The 18,059-nt window shown below is 38.9% G+C and overlaps 1 protein-coding gene across 2 annotated transcripts in view; it reads right to left on the bottom strand.

Moving 5' to 3' along the window:
* Positions 1–1,338: 1,338 nt before the first annotated feature.
* The window catches only part of mdfi (MyoD family inhibitor), a 27,516-nt gene continuing 10,795 nt past the window's right edge, over positions 1,339–18,059 (bottom strand). For both annotated transcript variants that reach the window (XM_007561255.2, XM_007561256.2), the window contains exons 3-5: positions 13,050–13,169; positions 5,382–5,741; positions 1,339–4,688 (exon numbers count right to left, since the gene is read on the bottom strand). In XM_007561255.2, the coding sequence (XP_007561317.1) occupies positions 4,435–4,688; positions 5,382–5,741; positions 13,050–13,169 (734 nt within the window). In that variant the 3' untranslated portion in view covers positions 1,339–4,434. The remainder of the gene's footprint in view (positions 4,689–5,381; positions 5,742–13,049; positions 13,170–18,059) is intronic.

Below are 18,059 nucleotides of genomic sequence, written 5' to 3'. Positions count from 1 at the left end.
GGCAATCCTTTGACCTGCTATTAATAATAAATCGAGCATTTCCTTCTTTAGGTGTCTCTCTCTGACTTCAGTGGAGGGAGGTTCAGCGGGAGCCAAGGGCGAGTGGCTTGTCATGTCAGGGGTATTAATTTATGATTTCCATCCCAGCTTCTGACCTCATCACCTCCATTAGAATGCAGTCTTTGTAATTTCATGGTTAATATTCAATAGCCACTTGTCCCCTGTGTCTGCTTTGTGCATGTGGAATGTGCAAAGGGAGGAGTGAAGCATTTTTGATTTGTTCAGCTTGTGTATGTGTTTGCGTGTGTGCGTGTGTGTGTAAAAGGAAATTAGGGTTGACTGCAGAATGGATTTCTGCAAAACAGTTGCAGATGTCCAGAGATGTCCTCGGTGTCACTGCTCCCACTGAGCCGTTTTGAGTTGCCTCTCTGTCTGACCCGACTCATTTGAATCGCCTCCTGAATACACACTCGTCTCTCCTCTCTGCACTCCCCTCACACATGTTAGGAACAGCAGTTGACCCCCCCCCTCTTATAGGCCCTCGCCTCGGGGCCAAACTCAGTGGCTCTCAAAGTGAACTCAGCCCACGGCCTGCATGAAACAGAGGGTGGCCAGTGTCTCTCAGCCTGTGGATGACCCACAGCAGGCTTCACACACAGAACCGAGGCGGGGATTTGATGCAATGAGACGTACAGTAACTCCTCACAACAAGAGTAAAAGTCGAGGCTGAAGTGAAGAGAGGCGAGAACTAAACGACAAACATCACAGACATTGTCGCAAACACAGAGCTTGTCAAATTGTGTAGATATGACACAGATGTGTTTGTTAAAAAAAACATAATCTTTACATTTGGGTTTCTCCCCACCCCCAGGATAAATGTAATCAAAGAGAATATGCATCTGTAGTAAAAAGATGAATATGTTTGAAGGCTTTGTGCTTTATGAGAGAACCATGTAAATCTTAAATGCAGTTGAAAATGTTTCAGTCCCAAGTTGAGGCCCCTCTTCTGATATTTTTGCCAAACGGACCGGAAGACAAAAACTCGACCGCTGTGTTTTAATAAAACTTTGAGTCAGAATGGTCACCCAGAATTGACTCCTATACTTATCTTAAATTGATAAAATGTAAAAAGCCCAATCTTTAATAATTTGAGACAATTTTTTAGTGGACGAAGAAAACCCGTGTTAAGAAATAGTTTTATTTATTTTTTTTCTTTGCACAAACCCTGAAGAGCCACGACTAATGACGCCAACTATAATTTCTAAAGATACATGTAAATGGAGGTCAAAATAAATAAATAAATATATAAGAAATGAAGTAAAAGAATTGAAAGACGCATGTAGTTCACATTGTTTATTCAGATTTACACATAGATACCCTAATACAATTTCCAGGACAGTAAACAAAATGTAAACAAAATGACGTTATGATGAATTATACAGTCTAGAAAAAAAAAAACTCAGGTGGGCGAAAAAAACAAAACAAAACAAAACAAAAACAAATGTTCAGATTCATTCAGAGCAGAAGCAGCCAGCCCTTTGAGTCCAACTTTTATTGCATAATCACATAATAAACTCACCAAAGACATTTTTAAAGAAAGCACTAATAATACTGAACATGGGCATTACAGAACTAAGCTTGTTCTATTCCAGTTTCTATTTAATAGACTTTATACAGGGAGTGTTATATATTAGGAGGAGGAATCCTTCAGGATAACCTGGATGTCTAGATTGTGTTCTCCATCACTAGACCAAGTAAGAATTGTCTTCGTCACACAGTTTGAATATAAAACCATACAAATCATAAGATATTGAGACAAGATATACATTTTTACCTATTGTTTTTGTTGTACTTTAATTGAAAATTGTATAATATTGCTTATTTTTACACTGTAAAACTCAGTTGTATCACTTGGCAAGTTTTATAAGGCCTTCTTAATAGGTAGTTTGTAGCACCTTATCTACACGTTGGGTGCAACTCCTGCTATACCGTCAACCTAACCAGTAATAGGACTCATAGTTTGGATATCGCTTACGTACAGTACCTTGCAAAAGTTTTCATACCTGCATTTTTTTCATATTGCCAACACAAATGTCAAGGTATTTTATTAGATTCTGTATGATAGAAAACATGAAATAGAGCAAAATTGAATTCAAATGATCATAATCCAAGGTAAGAAATTTTTTTTTGTTTACCTATTATTTTTGTTTTAATTGTGTTTATTTTCTTTAATACTGATATCAGGATGTTAGAATTATGCCTGCTGATATCCCCAGTGCCTAAAACTTAGGTCATCTGTTAGCTGTACATTCATTTCCATAATTGGCTCTGTTTAACTCCTTATTTCTTCTTGTTTGTTTTGTCGTTTTTGTTTTGCCTCCTGTATTTTCTTATGTTATTCACCCTAAGTTGTAACATTAATTATGGGGTTAGTTGTCCCGGGTTTCCTACTTAATTTGTATTCATACATGACTGCACACACAGCGGAAAGACTTAGCACAATGCTTCCCTGGTCTGGTGACAGAGAACAGTTCCCTATGAGAAGTACCATAATTATAATTTGCTCTTGGAATGGTTTGTAAATATATCTAACATGGCTAACACTTCTGTACATTTCATCTTTTGTAATGATTTGATCTACACAAATCATCCTAAAAAAAATCCCGCTGTTTCCAGGTCACTCCAGGCTATTAAAATGAGTTTCAGGGGACACACATCCAGTTTGATTTGTCATTTCAAGCATTACTTAAACTCCTCGGATTATATGAAAATAAAGCAGCAAATGCATTGCTGCTGTGATGCAATCAAGTTGAATACAACAATAGAGTCTCTTTTATCAGTGTGAGATTTCAGCCCATAAAATAGGGCCTTATCAAACACATTAGTGTCGCACATTAGCCCTTCTATGTACAAGTAATTAAAAACCTGCAGACTAAAGTCCCAAAGGAGCAAAGGCAAAGGATTTCTCAAACAGTATTAAACCAGAGGGGAAAAAAAAAAAAGATTTCTATCAAGTCTCTTTAAAATGCACAACTGATCTAAGTGCAATCTTAAGAGGTATTGGTTTGAAAAGAAGGTAGGCGCTGCAGCACATGACTGTGCACGGCTTTTATCAAGACTGTACCATTCATGCTGTAAGCGTATGGATCTAACTTAGCATAATTTCATAGGATTTTCAGTGGAGGAATTAAATTAGACGCAGAGCTAAGTCTGCTTTACAGAGAGCCCAGCTAAAAACCGATAACGCAGAAATGTGATTTCCCCCCGCCCCTTTTTACATTAGATGAAAAAATGTAAATATCTTAACTAAAAATCTACCAAACAAGGATTAATTTGGATTTTGGTAAAGGCAAGGAACCTACTTGGGAATTCAGGCTTTAAGCTGATCCAGACCATTTAAGGCCATCACTTTCACATGGAAGAAATGATAAAAAAATTAAATGTATTAGAAAGCAGATGAGCTGGCATCCATTGAAAAAAAAGAAAAGAAAAAAAAAGTCCTTCGATAAGAAATGTAAAAGTAAACAACAAAGTTTGAAATGTTAAGTGGGGAGAGATCTTTGCATAAGAATGCTCTCCGTTCACAAAAGAATAGACAAACATGTTCATTGCTGATCATATCAACAATTTTTTTTCATTGATGTCCATTTATGAAGATTCCCATTTAGTTCCTATATTTAGCCTGATATAGGATGCATCCCCTGTAATTAAGCCAGGTAAGGAAAGCAGCACATTACCATCAGAGATTTGTGTGTCATATTGCAACAAGTAAAGATTTCAGCGTCCAGTTCAACGAGAACAAAAAAAAAAAAAAAAAACTCAGAGGATGTGACATCTCCCTTTTAACAGGGTTTTCCAGAAAGGCCACAGTAACCAATCAAGACTTTACCCTTGCCAAGGACAGGAGGACCGGCTATGTTTCTACCGAGATCTGAGCGACCAGTTCCCCATTATTCCATTGCTCTTATCTGCAGAAACACTAAAATCCGGTTAAATGGAGCCATTTCCTCATTTGCCTTTAGAGGTCACTTTTCATGCTTGAAGAACTCCAGTAATTCAAACGGCGCTGGGGGTTTCATTGTAATAATAGCTGGTTCAGAGAAGCTACAGAGGCTCGGCCTGCACTCACAGATCAGTGCTGAAATTGTCTCTGCCCTGCACAGCCAACTGAGTGAGAACGAATCAATAGCTCAGACAAAGCGAGGAGGCCGTGTGATCAATAAAGGAAATAATTAGGTCACATATTTTTGCTTTATAAACCCTGTAGAACGAGTAGGACAGAGCTAGTTGCGCCCGCTGATAAGATTTTCAATCCCGATGCTCAGGGAACACCGAGCGAGCGTAGCGTCTGATCTTAGTTGCTCCTGGGCCTCGCTATCTATGTCTTGCGTAGCAGACGTCTACTTTGACCCCGACCGGCAGTGGCTGGATGCCTCAGGACGAGAAGCAAAGACTGCAGCATTCCATACAGATCTCTAAACAGTCTGCAGACTCGCAGCAGGCGTCAATGATGCCACAGTCCATGTCACAGGGCAGGTCACAGTCGCCGCACTCCTCCGATGCGCAGCAGCAGCAGAAACACGAGTCGTCGCCCGCGCAGGAGCCACAGGTGGCACAGTCCAGCACAATGTTGCAGAGGGTCAGGAACTCACAGAAGAGGCAGGCCAGGATACAGTGAACACAGCAGTCTGCATAGAAAGGGACAAGATGGATGCCTTTATTGGTCTTTCTGTGTCTTGCATTATGAAATCATTTCATGCTTTAGGCCTATGTGCAAAAATCCTGCTAACATAAGAAAAGTGGAAAAAAAAAATCTCTAACCTAAATACATTTTTATATTAAAACTGATATTTGAATCCTTCCTTAGGGCCTGGTTTCTTTAATCGCTTCCCATAATGTTGCATGTAGTTCTGCAGAACCTACAGAACAAACAAATCACTTTCCCAAAGTTAGATGTTACTTTCCTGAACTTTCCATATACTTTTTAGAAATACTTCCATTTTCCATGCAAAGCGAAAGATACTTGTTGCCTTCCCAAACTTACCAAGTATTTTCCCAGAATTTAAATATTACTTTCTTAAAATTGTTTTCAAACATACTGGTTAAATTGGCCAACCAGACCTTAAGGGATTTTACCTGCATTTCAATTCCAAGAAGTTTACAAGAATGCTTAGATATCAGAATGGACAAATTCACCAAAGTTTAATACTGTGGATGTTACTACAGAGGAGAGAAGGACTGAAATAAATGATGTTAATGTAGCATGAGATCTCAGTACTCCTAAAATTAGCTCTAATGTTTGATTTTGCTGCCTGATTGATTTCTTCTCACTGTCCTCAAACTCTCATTAGCAGCGATCTGCTTCTTAATCTGTTTCTCACCATCCTGTGCGTCTGTGGGAATCTGGGAGCTGTTACTCTTTGAACTGCTCTTGCTCCTCTTACTGCCCTGGGATGTGATGGAGGGGTTTGAGCGCAGTTTCTTGGTGTGTTTGGGTCCTGCAGAAGATGACGATGAGGTGGAGGAGCCTCCTCTCGGCAGCGAGCCCAGCTTGGGATGCCTGTGAGAGCCACCATTTCTGACGGGGTTGGACTGAAGGCCGGGCAGGTGTGCTGTGTGTGTGTGATGTGGACAGTGCGTCGTGTGTTCATGGCTCTTGACTCCGTTGCGTAGCAGGCCGCCGGGCTGCGACCGGCAAGGCTGGGTGTGATGGATGGGTGTGGATCTTGCTGCTGGTTGAGCTGTGGATCAACAAAAACACAGACATTTAGACCAAGAGAGATAATTAAACACTAGTTTGTGTTAGCGGCGTAGTCTTACAACTTTATTTACTCAAAATTCTATAAGTATAAACATATGTAAAAAAAATAAAAGATCCCCACATTGTGCAATTTTGCAGCTTTCTGCAAGGCAGGGACAACTTTAGAATCCCAGATTAATTTAGCACCACCAAGGTGGCAAACATCTCTCAGCAAAAACTAAATCAGCTGTGCTCATGGAAATGATACCTAGGGTAGTCTTCTGCAGATACCGACGTTAATGTCAGTATATTGTGTATAATTACCAAATATACCAACAAAAAAGTACCTGATATGAATCTAAGCATGTCAGTCTTTGCTCAATGCACTGTTCATTCTACCTCCCTGCACCACAGAGTGCTGCTTTTTAAAGGAGCCAGGCAGAAAAGAGAGAAAATAAAGAACATTTGATAATCACTTGGAGACAGTTAACTCACGCAGGCATGCTTTGATTGGCTGCAGGTTGTGGTCATACAACAATCTAGTGTTATTTAAGATTCTTTCATTCAGCGTTTTCTAACTTTGCTCCAGATGTCTGGCACGCTGTAGGGCCTGTGTGTGTGTGTGTGTGTGTGTGTGTGCGTGTGTGTGGGTGTGTGTGCGTGTGTGTGTGTGTGTGTGCAGTTGGAAAGCTAGAAGAAGCAACCATTCTTCTCTCTCCAAAGTGTGTCAAAAGTCAGTACCTGGTGCTCTCTAATGCTATGTCTATTTTTGCTCTTTTCTTCTCAGTTATATATTCTTCCTCCTATGTGTGTTCATCTTCCCACCTTTTCTCTTCCTCCTCAGTCTTTTGCACAGTCGTCAAGCATTCCCAGCTCGCCAAGACACAAATTGCAAAACAATGAGAGATGCTGTGAGCATTTTTATTATATTCTTCTTTGTTGTGAAGTATTTCCAGTGGAATTTTGAGCTGTTGAGAAACTCATATTTCATGTTTCTGAGCTTGTGATGTTTGAAATGGTATCTGTATGCACGTGGAGTATAAGGCAGACAAACAGACAGACAGACAGACAGACAGACAGACAGACAGACAGACAGACAGACAGACAGACAGACAGAGAGAGACGCCGAGTCTGGATTGTCTCCAAACAGAGATTGAGGTTAAACCCACTCACATACAAATATATGCATGCAAGAACACGTGTGAACACACACTGCACATGCACACGCTGAAAGGAAGGGAGGAAAAAAAAACACAAGGTCCCTTTGTTTGCAAGAGAGAAAATGAAGAAGAAAGATGGCTCCAGAAAAAGGGAGAAAAACTTGAAGGCTGTTGCTGCTTGTGCATTTTTGGGATCAGGATGATTCATGGGTGTGACTCACAAACACAATGATTCAGCAATGCGAGCCAGTTAAAAATAACAGCAAATAAAAAGCCAAGTGAGTGTGGCATTAACATGATGAGGTCGGGCAACTGCAATGTGTTTCTGATAGCTGAGCGTTTGGCATGAACACGGTGATGAGAGTCAATGAGGGTCTTGCGACTTTCAGGACAACAGCTTTATGCACATGTCTGCAGATATTTTGAGCTACAAAGCGAGTGTGAGTGAGTCACTGTGTTTTAAAGGCAACACTGCCATCTTCACACTCTCCGTCTCCAACTGCTTTTCCTGCTTCTCCGATACCCTGTACTTACACACTTCCCTCCCCGGATCAGAGAATAGCTCTTTCTCTCCTTAGCTGAAATGAGTCATGACTGTCTCTGTCTGTCTTTATCTAATTGTCTCTTCCACAGTTTGTCTGCGTTGGCAGGAGAGCCTAACTGCAGACATGAGCTCTAAACCATGACAATTAGACAGAAAAAAAAAAGTGTTTTCTGCCAGCTATCAATTCTGAACAGATTTTGAATGCCAAGTATAATACTATGTTGTTTTCTCACAATTGTTTCTTAATACGGAAAAATATGTAGACGCAAGATCTTGACAGAATTTGCCTCACAGAAACAAGTTTCCCAACATTTGTGCAACATTTCAAACCCATTTCAAATGTTTCTAAAGTGCCTGTAATTTGTCCCAGATTTCTTACTACTGGATTTTATTGGGCTTCTGTTACAGAGTTTAACTGTTTCACCCAGCACTGATAAGCTCTGGAACAGAGTTAAGAGGGCTGAGCTTTAACTTAGTATTGCTTTGAAAAAACAATTTCTCACACCTTTTGCTGTTATCCAGTGACTTAAGAACTTAAGGACAGTGTACATTAGACTTATTTTGTTTTGCCTTACTAATAAGAACAGTATTCAGTTTGAGTCAAAATCCAAAGGAGAGGATACACCTGTAAGTAGCAGATCTGCAGAGACTTTTCAGTCCAAGAAACATGAAAACTGTACAGCTTTGCTGTTAATATTTTTGTCACAACCTTTTTAGAAATGGGACAGATTGTAAATCTCTGACAGATGAAGAGTAGGCCTGTCATATTAATCAATAAATCAATTAATTGCATGATAAATTAAAACAAACTCAACTATTTCCATTGGCATAATTTATTGTTTATCTCTTTTTTTTTCTCTTCCTACCAAAAACTGGAACACAAAAGTCTTCAGTTTGGTGCTTTTGTCTCAGCCCTTTTTTTGAAGGAAAATTTTGTTTACAAAGACTTCAAAATTTATTTTATTTGTTGTTTTGTTTATTTATTTTTCGATATATTTAAAATGTCTTCCAGTTCCTGTGTTAAATGTTCATTAAAATTTAAAGTTTACTAATCTTTTAGAATGTGCTCTTTCACTATTATTTTGTCATTACCATTATATCATTTAAAAGTGGTCTCAAAACAACAATATGATCAATTATTGGAATAACATCTCTCTAAAAAATTATCGTCCAGCAAAATTTGTCATCGTGATAAACCTAATGAAGGGTGAACAACAGGCTTATACTCTCTTAGCAATCTGTTACCTAGCAACAGATGGAATTTATTAAATTATAGTGAATGCACCATATTAAGCACTAACATCGACACTCTTGATACAACTATTATATTTTAGTCATTCTGTCTTGAATAAATGTAATTTAACTCTACTGACAACATAGTCACTTTTGTCGTCTTAGCAACTAAGTCTGATATGTAATAATGTAAATATAATAACAGAAATAATAATATATAAAACATAATTAGGTATGCTCCTCCACAAAAAAAAAAAATGACAGCTGGCTTTTCTACTGTTGATATGTCTGGTAAAAACACAGCTGTGTACTGAACATCTGTCTCGTTTCATCATCTGACAGACATAGTTCAACATTTTTGCGCTTGACACAATAATGTGGTATGTGACATAGAAAACAATCTGAAGCAAATCAGGTTTTTTTTGTGGTTTTCACTGGGAGGAAAAAAAAAACATCAAAATTAGTCACAGAATAAATATGTGGCTTCATTCACTTTTTGTTTTATTTGACTCATTTGTTTTAGCTGAGCTTGATAAATGAAGGGGAACTCTGTGCAAATCCCGAAAGAAAAGGCCTTAAATTTGAATGAAAACATATGAAGGAGCAACTTAATGCCCAGGAGCTCTAATGACTAATCAACCAACCACTTCTTCCAAACATGGCCCTGTAGACATTACTGCCTAAAAAGGTAGACTTTCCAGCATGAGTCTGTGTCTTGTTGCTTGGCAGACAACGTGAAAGGAGTTTAAACATGACAAATGGCAAATTCAGAAGAAGAAAGCCAGAGAAAAAGGAGGTGAACTAGTCAGCTTTGCAGAAACGGAAAACGGTGGACAAAAAGTCTCTGTGCTTGATTATAATCAAAAGCAACGTCACAGTCCTGCTAGACATCCTCAAAACAGCAGCTAGCCGAGCGCTCCGCTTTGATGACGAAGATAATAACAAACAGCTCCTCTCAGCGTGTGCCCTGATTTCCGGAAGAATCAAGATACCATAATTTAAGTTCTCACGCTCTGAAAATATGCTGTAAAAAAAAAAAAAAAAAAAAAAAACTCAAACTAAAAATATTTCACCATAAATGCTACTGTAATCCTGTCAGTAATTAATTACGTGTCTCACTGTTTCCAGTCACGGTTGTGAGCAGTTAAAACATCTGTGAACACGAGTATCCTGCTGCGTCGGTGACGTCAAAGACAACACCGTGCTCATGACATCACCTGGCCAAAACGTTTTACTGTGTGTTCAACCCATAATATGGGTTGAACACACAATGTGTAGTAAACCTCTCTACACATTGTTCTCAGGCAGCTTGCCACGCACTCGGAGCCAGACACACGCCATCATCACTAGTTCTGCGCATCCACGGTTTGCATACACCCCCACCAACCCACACACAGGCTTTTGCAGATGTCAGCAGGCCGTGATCTCACAGCGAAGCCTGAGTCACAGTTTTTTATTGTTTTTTTTTTTTTTTTGCTTTTTTATAACATCCACACACTCATTGCAAAGCCAAAATATTGTACAAACATTATTGATTTATTGCTTGAAAATGACACAGTCCACATTTAACGTGCTCTCGTAGAACACACAAGTCACAGTGCACAGACAAAACAAAGAAAAAATAACAGGGATGTCGAGGAGACAGATGTGCACTTTTGCTGTCTGTGGAAGTACACAGCTGGTGGCGACAAACTTGAAAGTGGAACTGGAATTGCTGTGAAGACACGGAGGTGGGCTAAATACAAGTCACGCTTGCATAACTTACCTTCCACTTCAAAATGATCAAGTTTCTTCCGAAAAGAGTTTAAAAGGATGAAGCCCCACCCACCAGATGAGCAAGGAAGTTTGGAAGAGCTCCTGGTTGGTGGCGTGTCTCCGAGCCTCGCTCCCGCTCCACTGATGATACTTTTTGTTTGCTAACCTCCCTCTTGTGTTGTTACGTCTGGGGATCATTGGCCAAGCCGAGGTTTTCCAGTTTTTGGTTGTAGGGTGAGTGATCCGGCGAGGCAGGGTGAGGGGAGCGGCCCGAATCCGACGGTCAACTGCTGGCTGGTTCGTGAATGCTCCCACACTTTTGTTTATTTTGCCACGATTCCCCAGTACCTCTATGTCCAGCCTCGGATTGAATAAAACCTTTTGTTTCATGTAAATTGGTCTGGACTCCTTATGTTGTGTGTCCTGTGCGGACCGTAACACGCGCATTATGTGATAGTTGGATAACCTTTCCAGAAGAACACATGGAGCGGGTGGATTTCACTTATTTCACATTGGGAAACAAAATGACGCAGAGAAAAAGCATGAAAAAGAAAAAAAAAATCTGGCTTTAAAGTGTTTAGCCAAGAATCTGAAGTGGAGACAAAGCGCTGATGGGACAGGTAGAGGCAGGAGAACCAGGGTAGACATTCACTCATCCACTTAATTCATAGAACGCTGTGTTCACCTACTTATCCATTTATCCACTTCCTGTCTGAAATGCTGGTTATTCAGTTAGCACAAACTAGCTATTATGATGTCACCTATAGTTGGCCTCGGTTTCAAAGAAAAGATCCCGGGCTCCAGCTCTCTAACACATACTCAGATGACAGCTTATGCAACCCCTTCCTCGCCCCTAAATTCCTCCTTTCAATCACCACTCACTCACTTAAATTATCTCTCTTCTTCTCTGTGCAAAGACGAGAAGGGAGGACGAATTCAGGCCACGGAGGAGGATTTACATTTTTTCACCGTGCTGTAGGGTTAGCGGCTAAGCATGAGAACAACTTTGTTCGATCTTTGAGGGTGTTATTATTGTGCAGTCTTGTCTTCTGAAGGGATAAATGACATAGCAGGACCAGGTTAAGAGTAAGGTTGAGAAGTCTTATTTGAAAATGAAGGCACGAAGAATAAATGCGGTGGAGTAAAGGCACAACATGACGTGCGAAGCCTTTGGCTCGGGTTCAGAAATCCGACTGTGACTGCACATCAAAGCGAGGAAGACAGTTGCTGTCTCTCCACGACTGAGACAAAACCACAAGACTTGTAATTTGAGAAAGAAAAGCCAGTGATGGTGGTTGATGATATAAAGCGTTTAAAGAAAGCTTGGATTTTTGATGCCTCTCGTTAGTGAATGGAGAAAGGGAGATGAGGCTTCGTGGAGATCTGATGAAGAAGACTGAACGTATGTAAAATAAAATAATTAAATATGTTTCATTAAAAGTGGAAAATTTGGTTTGGCCAGGATAGACAGAAACTACTCTACAGAATAAGAAAGGAGAAACAAAACCTGGGATTCTTTAACAAATGCAAATAAGAAGTTATTCCAGAGCCTGCCGACATTTGGAGCAAGGTAAGAACACAGAGAAAAATGGCCAAGTACTTTTTTCTCCTTTTAGATCAAACAATGGGCAAACAGCAGGAATGTTCCCAAAGTCAATTTGCCTTGAATCAAACTTGCTCAGCAAACAGCCCCACCCTTAAAGAATATTAACCTTAAACTTTTCAACTTTTTCTGATGTTGCAAACCACTGGATCAGACTGGATGAAGAGTAAACCATTTCATTGCAGCGCTGGCTGTTGTTGTTGTTATTCTGCTGGAGGATACCTTTCAAGACACTATAATATCAACTGTATTTGCCTGTAGTGAAGAGAAGTATGTAACAAAATAAACAGGAAGCAGAGTGTTGGTTGCTTAATGAATGAGTGTGTGAGTCTGCTATTATTTTTAAGAGTGCCTCCATCTTCCTGCATGCACTCCATAGCTGCAAAAAGAGTTGCAAAATATCCTGAGGCAGGAATTTTTCAGTGGCCTCTAATCCAGTTTGCTCATGAATGAATCCTGAAAAGGGCCCTGTGTAAATAAAGTTCTCAACAGAATGGAATTAATGGGAGGCAGAAGCCGGGGAAATATGCTCACTTAATTAGTCATCAGGACTTTGCTTTTTTCCCCCCCTTATTTCGTTATCTATAATCTGACTGACCAATATGTCCAGTGAACCTTAAATGATTAGTAAAGTCTGGGAAATGCTGACACCCTAACTATCCATTTCCAAAAGAGAAAAGGCAGGAAGAAAGATCATTCAGAGGAAACTGGAAAAGTCAACAGTTCTGCACATAAACCTCAAAGCTCAGACCTGGGTGGAGATTTGGTCGTGTACAAAACATTAACTGTGTGTGTGTGAATACCTGACCTATTTCTCTGGGGTGTGCGACTGTATCAGTTAAAGGTCAGGATAATATGACTCATCTGAAGAGCCATCAGTAATGGAAACTGAACTGATCAGTCTCTCTCTCTCTCTGACCGTGTCTCAATGGGTGTGTGTGTGTGTGTGTGTGCGTGCGTGCGTGTGTGCGCGTGTGTGTGTGTGTGTGCTGATGAAGTTGCTCAGTTACTCACATGTAATGCTGTCGTTGGGTGTTGTGTTGCAACTACCTCCATCACCTTCGCCATCTAATAATCTTTTAGGGGTGCCATTCACCCTCAATATGAGAGGCTCAGTGTAGGTGTAGACCTCATCTGCAAAAACAAACACACAAACAGGTATATACAGTTAAGCATTTAAAAAACAGAGGGTAATGCAGAAAATATCTATTTTAGATAGAGTGGGTTTGCATCCCTTTTTAGATTCCAAATTTTATTTCGTATTAAACATCCACAGGAAAGCTATTTCCATCATTTCCCATCTACCAGCACTTAATTAATTAGAAGAGAGTAGTTTTGCTGACTTCGACAAAGCCAGATTTTGTCTGTGTTGGAGAGTGCTCTGTCCTAAGCCTCCATCTGGAAGCAGTTAAATCCAACCCCTTGTGGCTGTTTAGGGGTCTATGTGAAAGCTTGTGAAATCTGTGTTGATCCGTGTGTGTGCGTGCGTGTGTGTGTGTGTCTGTTTGAGTTGGGGAATAAATATATGTTCAAAATGTACACATAAGAGAACATCCACGTGATACACATTGCAGTAAATATTACAGGTTGTATGTGTTCAGAGACACCATACAGTCCACTAATGAAGACGGTTTTTTCAAACACACAGAGACAACACAGGGGCCTTCAAAGCGAGGCAGGCGCAGGCCTCTGAGAGGTGCAGACTCATTCCTGGGTAAATGGGAGCCAGCTGGGCTTGATAAATACACACAAACCGAGCCACGTCCTGTGCGTGGACTCAACACTTCCCGGCTATGTTTATTTACTCTATCCGCTCTCTCACTTCTCTATCTGTCCTCTCCTACATGTCCCCTGGCTTTTCCCCGTACTCTCAATTTCACATTCCTCTGCACATTTGAATTAATTCAATAGGCTGATAGACACTATTTTGGCAGAGCACATCATCTCTGAAGAGGCTGAGATGCACACATTTTCAAGAGGCCCTGTGAAGAACCTGAAGACTTGTGGCTATTTCACTTTTAGCCAACAGTCATTTATATTCTGGCTGTTGCCTGTCTCCAGCTGTCTATAGGCATCGTAGGAATATTGCAAGTCCATCACAGAGACGAACAGAACAAACAACCACGCACACACGGTCGGACATAAGGGTAATGCAGTGAGAATCGATAAATTACCATGCATGTGTTTGGACGGTGGGGAAGAGAAAACGTATGCTGAAGGAGAACATGCACACTCTAATGAGTTAAGGCCTCTGACTAAGATTCAAACCCAGAATTTTACTGCTGCAAGGCAACCGTGCTAACGACAACTTAAAATAGTAAAGCAATGTTGACTTTAGTCCATTTAAAACAGCCCAGTACATAAAAATGTTACAAAACCTGAAGTAAATTTCTACTTTGTGCATTTTGCCCAATATTGTTGAAACTAAATATTAATGACGCCAGAGACTACCAGTGTTGCAACACTATCTGAGATCCATGTAACACAGACTGTGTTGTGAAACAGACCTGAGACGCAGTCTATTGTCAGTGTCTTGTGCAAACATGACACAGAGCAAAGGCGAGAACAAATCGTTACTTGAATGCCAATTCTTCCTATTTACACAAACAAGACAGCTGCGTTGGAATCCATGAACTTTAGCTGAGGGAAGTTTATTTTATTTTATTTTATTTTTTTTGCAAATTTGCAAAAGATAAGAGACCAAAAGCTAAACAAAATAAACAGACTTGCAAGGAACAACTGGCAGGTTATAGAAGGCATGTTTTTGTAATTATGTTTATACTTAAACATACTGTTAACTAACTAAAATAAGTATGAGCAAAAGAAAAATTATAACCGTATGGCTAAATATTGGTTACAAAAAATTCTAACAAAAAATGAAAAAGCTTTGACTATAATGAATATGTTCAATGCTGCATATAGTGTAAAAAATAACAAAATTCCAGATTAAAAATAAAAAAAATACTACCACATGTTGTTTTTAATTGAAATGTGGTTTTCTTAATTGCATCAGAAATTATTTTACAATACAAGAAAATTGTTTTTATAAACAATGACAACTACTTTGTTTGTTCTGAGCACTGTAATGTAATTTCCCCCACAAATTTAGCAGAAACAATAATGCAGTGAGAACAGTGCTTTTGTCTGTGAGACATTTAACAGAATTATGAGCAAATATTACTCATTTAGTAATGTTTTATTAGTCTTTAAAGAGAATGCTAAGAATTGTTTTATTTTTCTAAGATATGTGAACTTGATGTGTTTGCTGTAACTTGCCATCATCAGCGTGTGAATGTGTCTGTGAATGGAAATGACTGATTTCATTGTAAAGCATCTTTCAGAATCCTTTGAGGATTGAAAAGTGCTATTAAAGACTGATGTAATTTCATTTCACACAAACATTTTGTCCTTATGTTGCAGATCTTGTCTCTGACGTGAGGACAGTGTTTTGTGATAACTAATGGATGCAAAAGAATAATTCTGATTTTTGAGCTATTAAAAACTTTTTATGTAGATTTGAAATGGAAAAAAAATACAAGTGCTTGTTAGTTGATTTTTTTTTCTTTATTTCTTTTCAGTGCAACAGGAGGATGACAAAAAAATGTCCTAAAGTTTTTATAGCAAAGAACAACTATAAAAATGTTCATATACAATCGTGAAAAAATTATGCCATGTATTTCTGTGCACAGCTTTTTTTTTATTTTTATTTTTTGTAAACATTTAAACCACAACTGTTGAGCCTGAGCACTTTACCACCAAAGCTGTGGTGCCATTCAAGTTCCCCTTCAACCAGTTGCGTGCTGGCACCAACAACAAACCCACCAACCCACTCAACCTCTGGGCCGTTTCTGAGATCTGAAAACGATGAGACTAATCAAAATCAGACGGGAGCAATAGAGAACGGGTTGTGTGTTTATGTTTTAGGATGAACATGTGTGCTTGTTTGTGACCATGCACCGACGTCTCTTTGATGTGTAGCTGCAATACGGTGTATGTACGCGTGTCAGGAGCCTTAGAGGGGTGACTCAAAGGAACTGCAATCCTCCATGTAAACAATTAACCATTAAAACAAAGGCATATGTATCCCACAGGGTATTGATTAGTTCAAACACACAGCATACACACTGACACTATTTAGATGAGAAGGCAAACGGTTTGACATATCCTGCAACAGCTGCAGGGGAGAAAATCCTGCTGCTTCTCAGATAAAATGGGCTTGTTTTTCAGAAAACCATTCAGACGTTTTTCTGTTTGTTTCCTTTCCCATTCCCCTTAAAACTCTTTCTACAGCTTTGAAAATTACCTTCTAAGCTTCTCATTCACATTTTGTTTAATAACACCCACAAATGTCAATGTGTTTTGTAGGGGTTTAATGTCATAGCTCAGTAGAACCACCTTTGGCTGTGAATACATCTGCAAACGTTTTAGAGAACCTTTTAAATGAAGTCTAAAACAGTTTTGCCAATTCTTCACAAAATCTTTTTATTGTAGCATTTTGACTCAAAGTGGAAAATGCAAAATCATATCTTGAAAGCTAATATTGAAAAGAAATAAACTTGTGTTTTTAAATCTCTCTATAAATAAAAATGTTATAAGTGTGACATATATTTGTATTTAATCACCTCTAAATAAATGGTTTGAGAACCATCTGCATTTATAACTCCAAATGTTTGTGGTATTTCTGTGCTGGTGTACAGACTGACTTTTTTGCCCGTTCGTCTTTCTTTAATAGTTAAAGAATCTGTTAACATCAATTTTTTAAGTTTTGTCACAGATTAGACTGAGATCTAATATGAATTTAGGTCTGGTTTTATTACTTGGCCCTTCTAACACATGGATAAACTTTAAAACCTGCGATTCTTGTTTAAGGGTTGCTTTCCTCCTGGAAAGTGAATTTCTCCCATATCATTTAATGCTTTTCATTAAGGCCAAAAGTTCAATTTTAGTCTAATTACTACTGACTTACATCTAATTTATTCTGAATCTGCAGCTTGCAGAGCCGAATGAACAGTGGTTCATAAAATGTTCAAAGCCTCATACATTGTTAAATAGACTAACTGATTCAATCTTTCCTGCTCACTAATGTTCTCTGACAAACTTCTGAGACTATCACAGACCAGTTGCAGTGAAACTGAAGTTAAACTAGACCCTATTTACTGATTAGGTGGCATTTTAAAAGAGCTGAAGCTGAATGCATTGTACATTTTTTTTCTTTTTTTTTTTTGAAAAAAAACATTTGAAAACCAAAATTGTACTGCTTTACGACGGTCTATCATGTAAAATCTCAATAAAATGCATTGAAATTTGGGGTTCTAATGTAACAAAACGTGCAAATATTCACGACACCTGAATAATCCTGGAGTGCAGGTAGAGAGAGGTGTCAACAGGAACCATATATATGGACTTTCTTAACACTTATAAAGAAGGAATTAGGCATACACAAATACACCACAGGTGGTAATTAAGTAAAACATTTATTTTGTGGTGTGGGACTTTTCAGCTGGATTTGTTTAAACACTTTAGACCTAAACACAAAATCTTACATTGCCTGTATCAAGAGAGTGCCTCTGGGTTTTATTTGGGCCAAGTTGCACTTTATTGTATTTTTTATGCACAAGCTAACTCATTAAAAAAAAAAATCTGAATATATGCACATCCACTGCTGCTAATTAGAGTTCTAATTTAGATATTTTAAGAATTTGAATAATTTATTTGAATTGAAGGTTTAGCCACAGATCACGAAGTATAAGATAAGATGCCACACTAACTCTGTGGCCAGCAGTAAACACTGAAACCAACTCAAACTATGTGCAACTACTAAGATCTTTATCAAGAAAAAAAATTATGAAACAAAAGGAACACCCAGCTAGAGAAGCGGTGTGGGCTCTTTCACTACCCGTCAGCAAATAATCATGCATACATAGACAAAGAAATGAAAAGAAAAAAGGGTGCAATTCTTAGGCTGCACTCTTGCCAAGAGCAAACAGAAGCATGTGCACACAAACACACACACACACACACACA

The sequence above is a fragment of the Poecilia formosa genome, unplaced genomic scaffold (genome assembly GCF_000485575.1).
Source record: "Poecilia formosa unplaced genomic scaffold, Poecilia_formosa-5.1.2 Scaffold124, whole genome shotgun sequence".
Classification (NCBI taxonomy): Eukaryota; Metazoa; Chordata; class Actinopteri; order Cyprinodontiformes; family Poeciliidae; genus Poecilia; species Poecilia formosa.
Note: the sequence above shows the minus strand (reverse complement) of the source record. Positions and strands in the feature narration are given on the sequence as shown.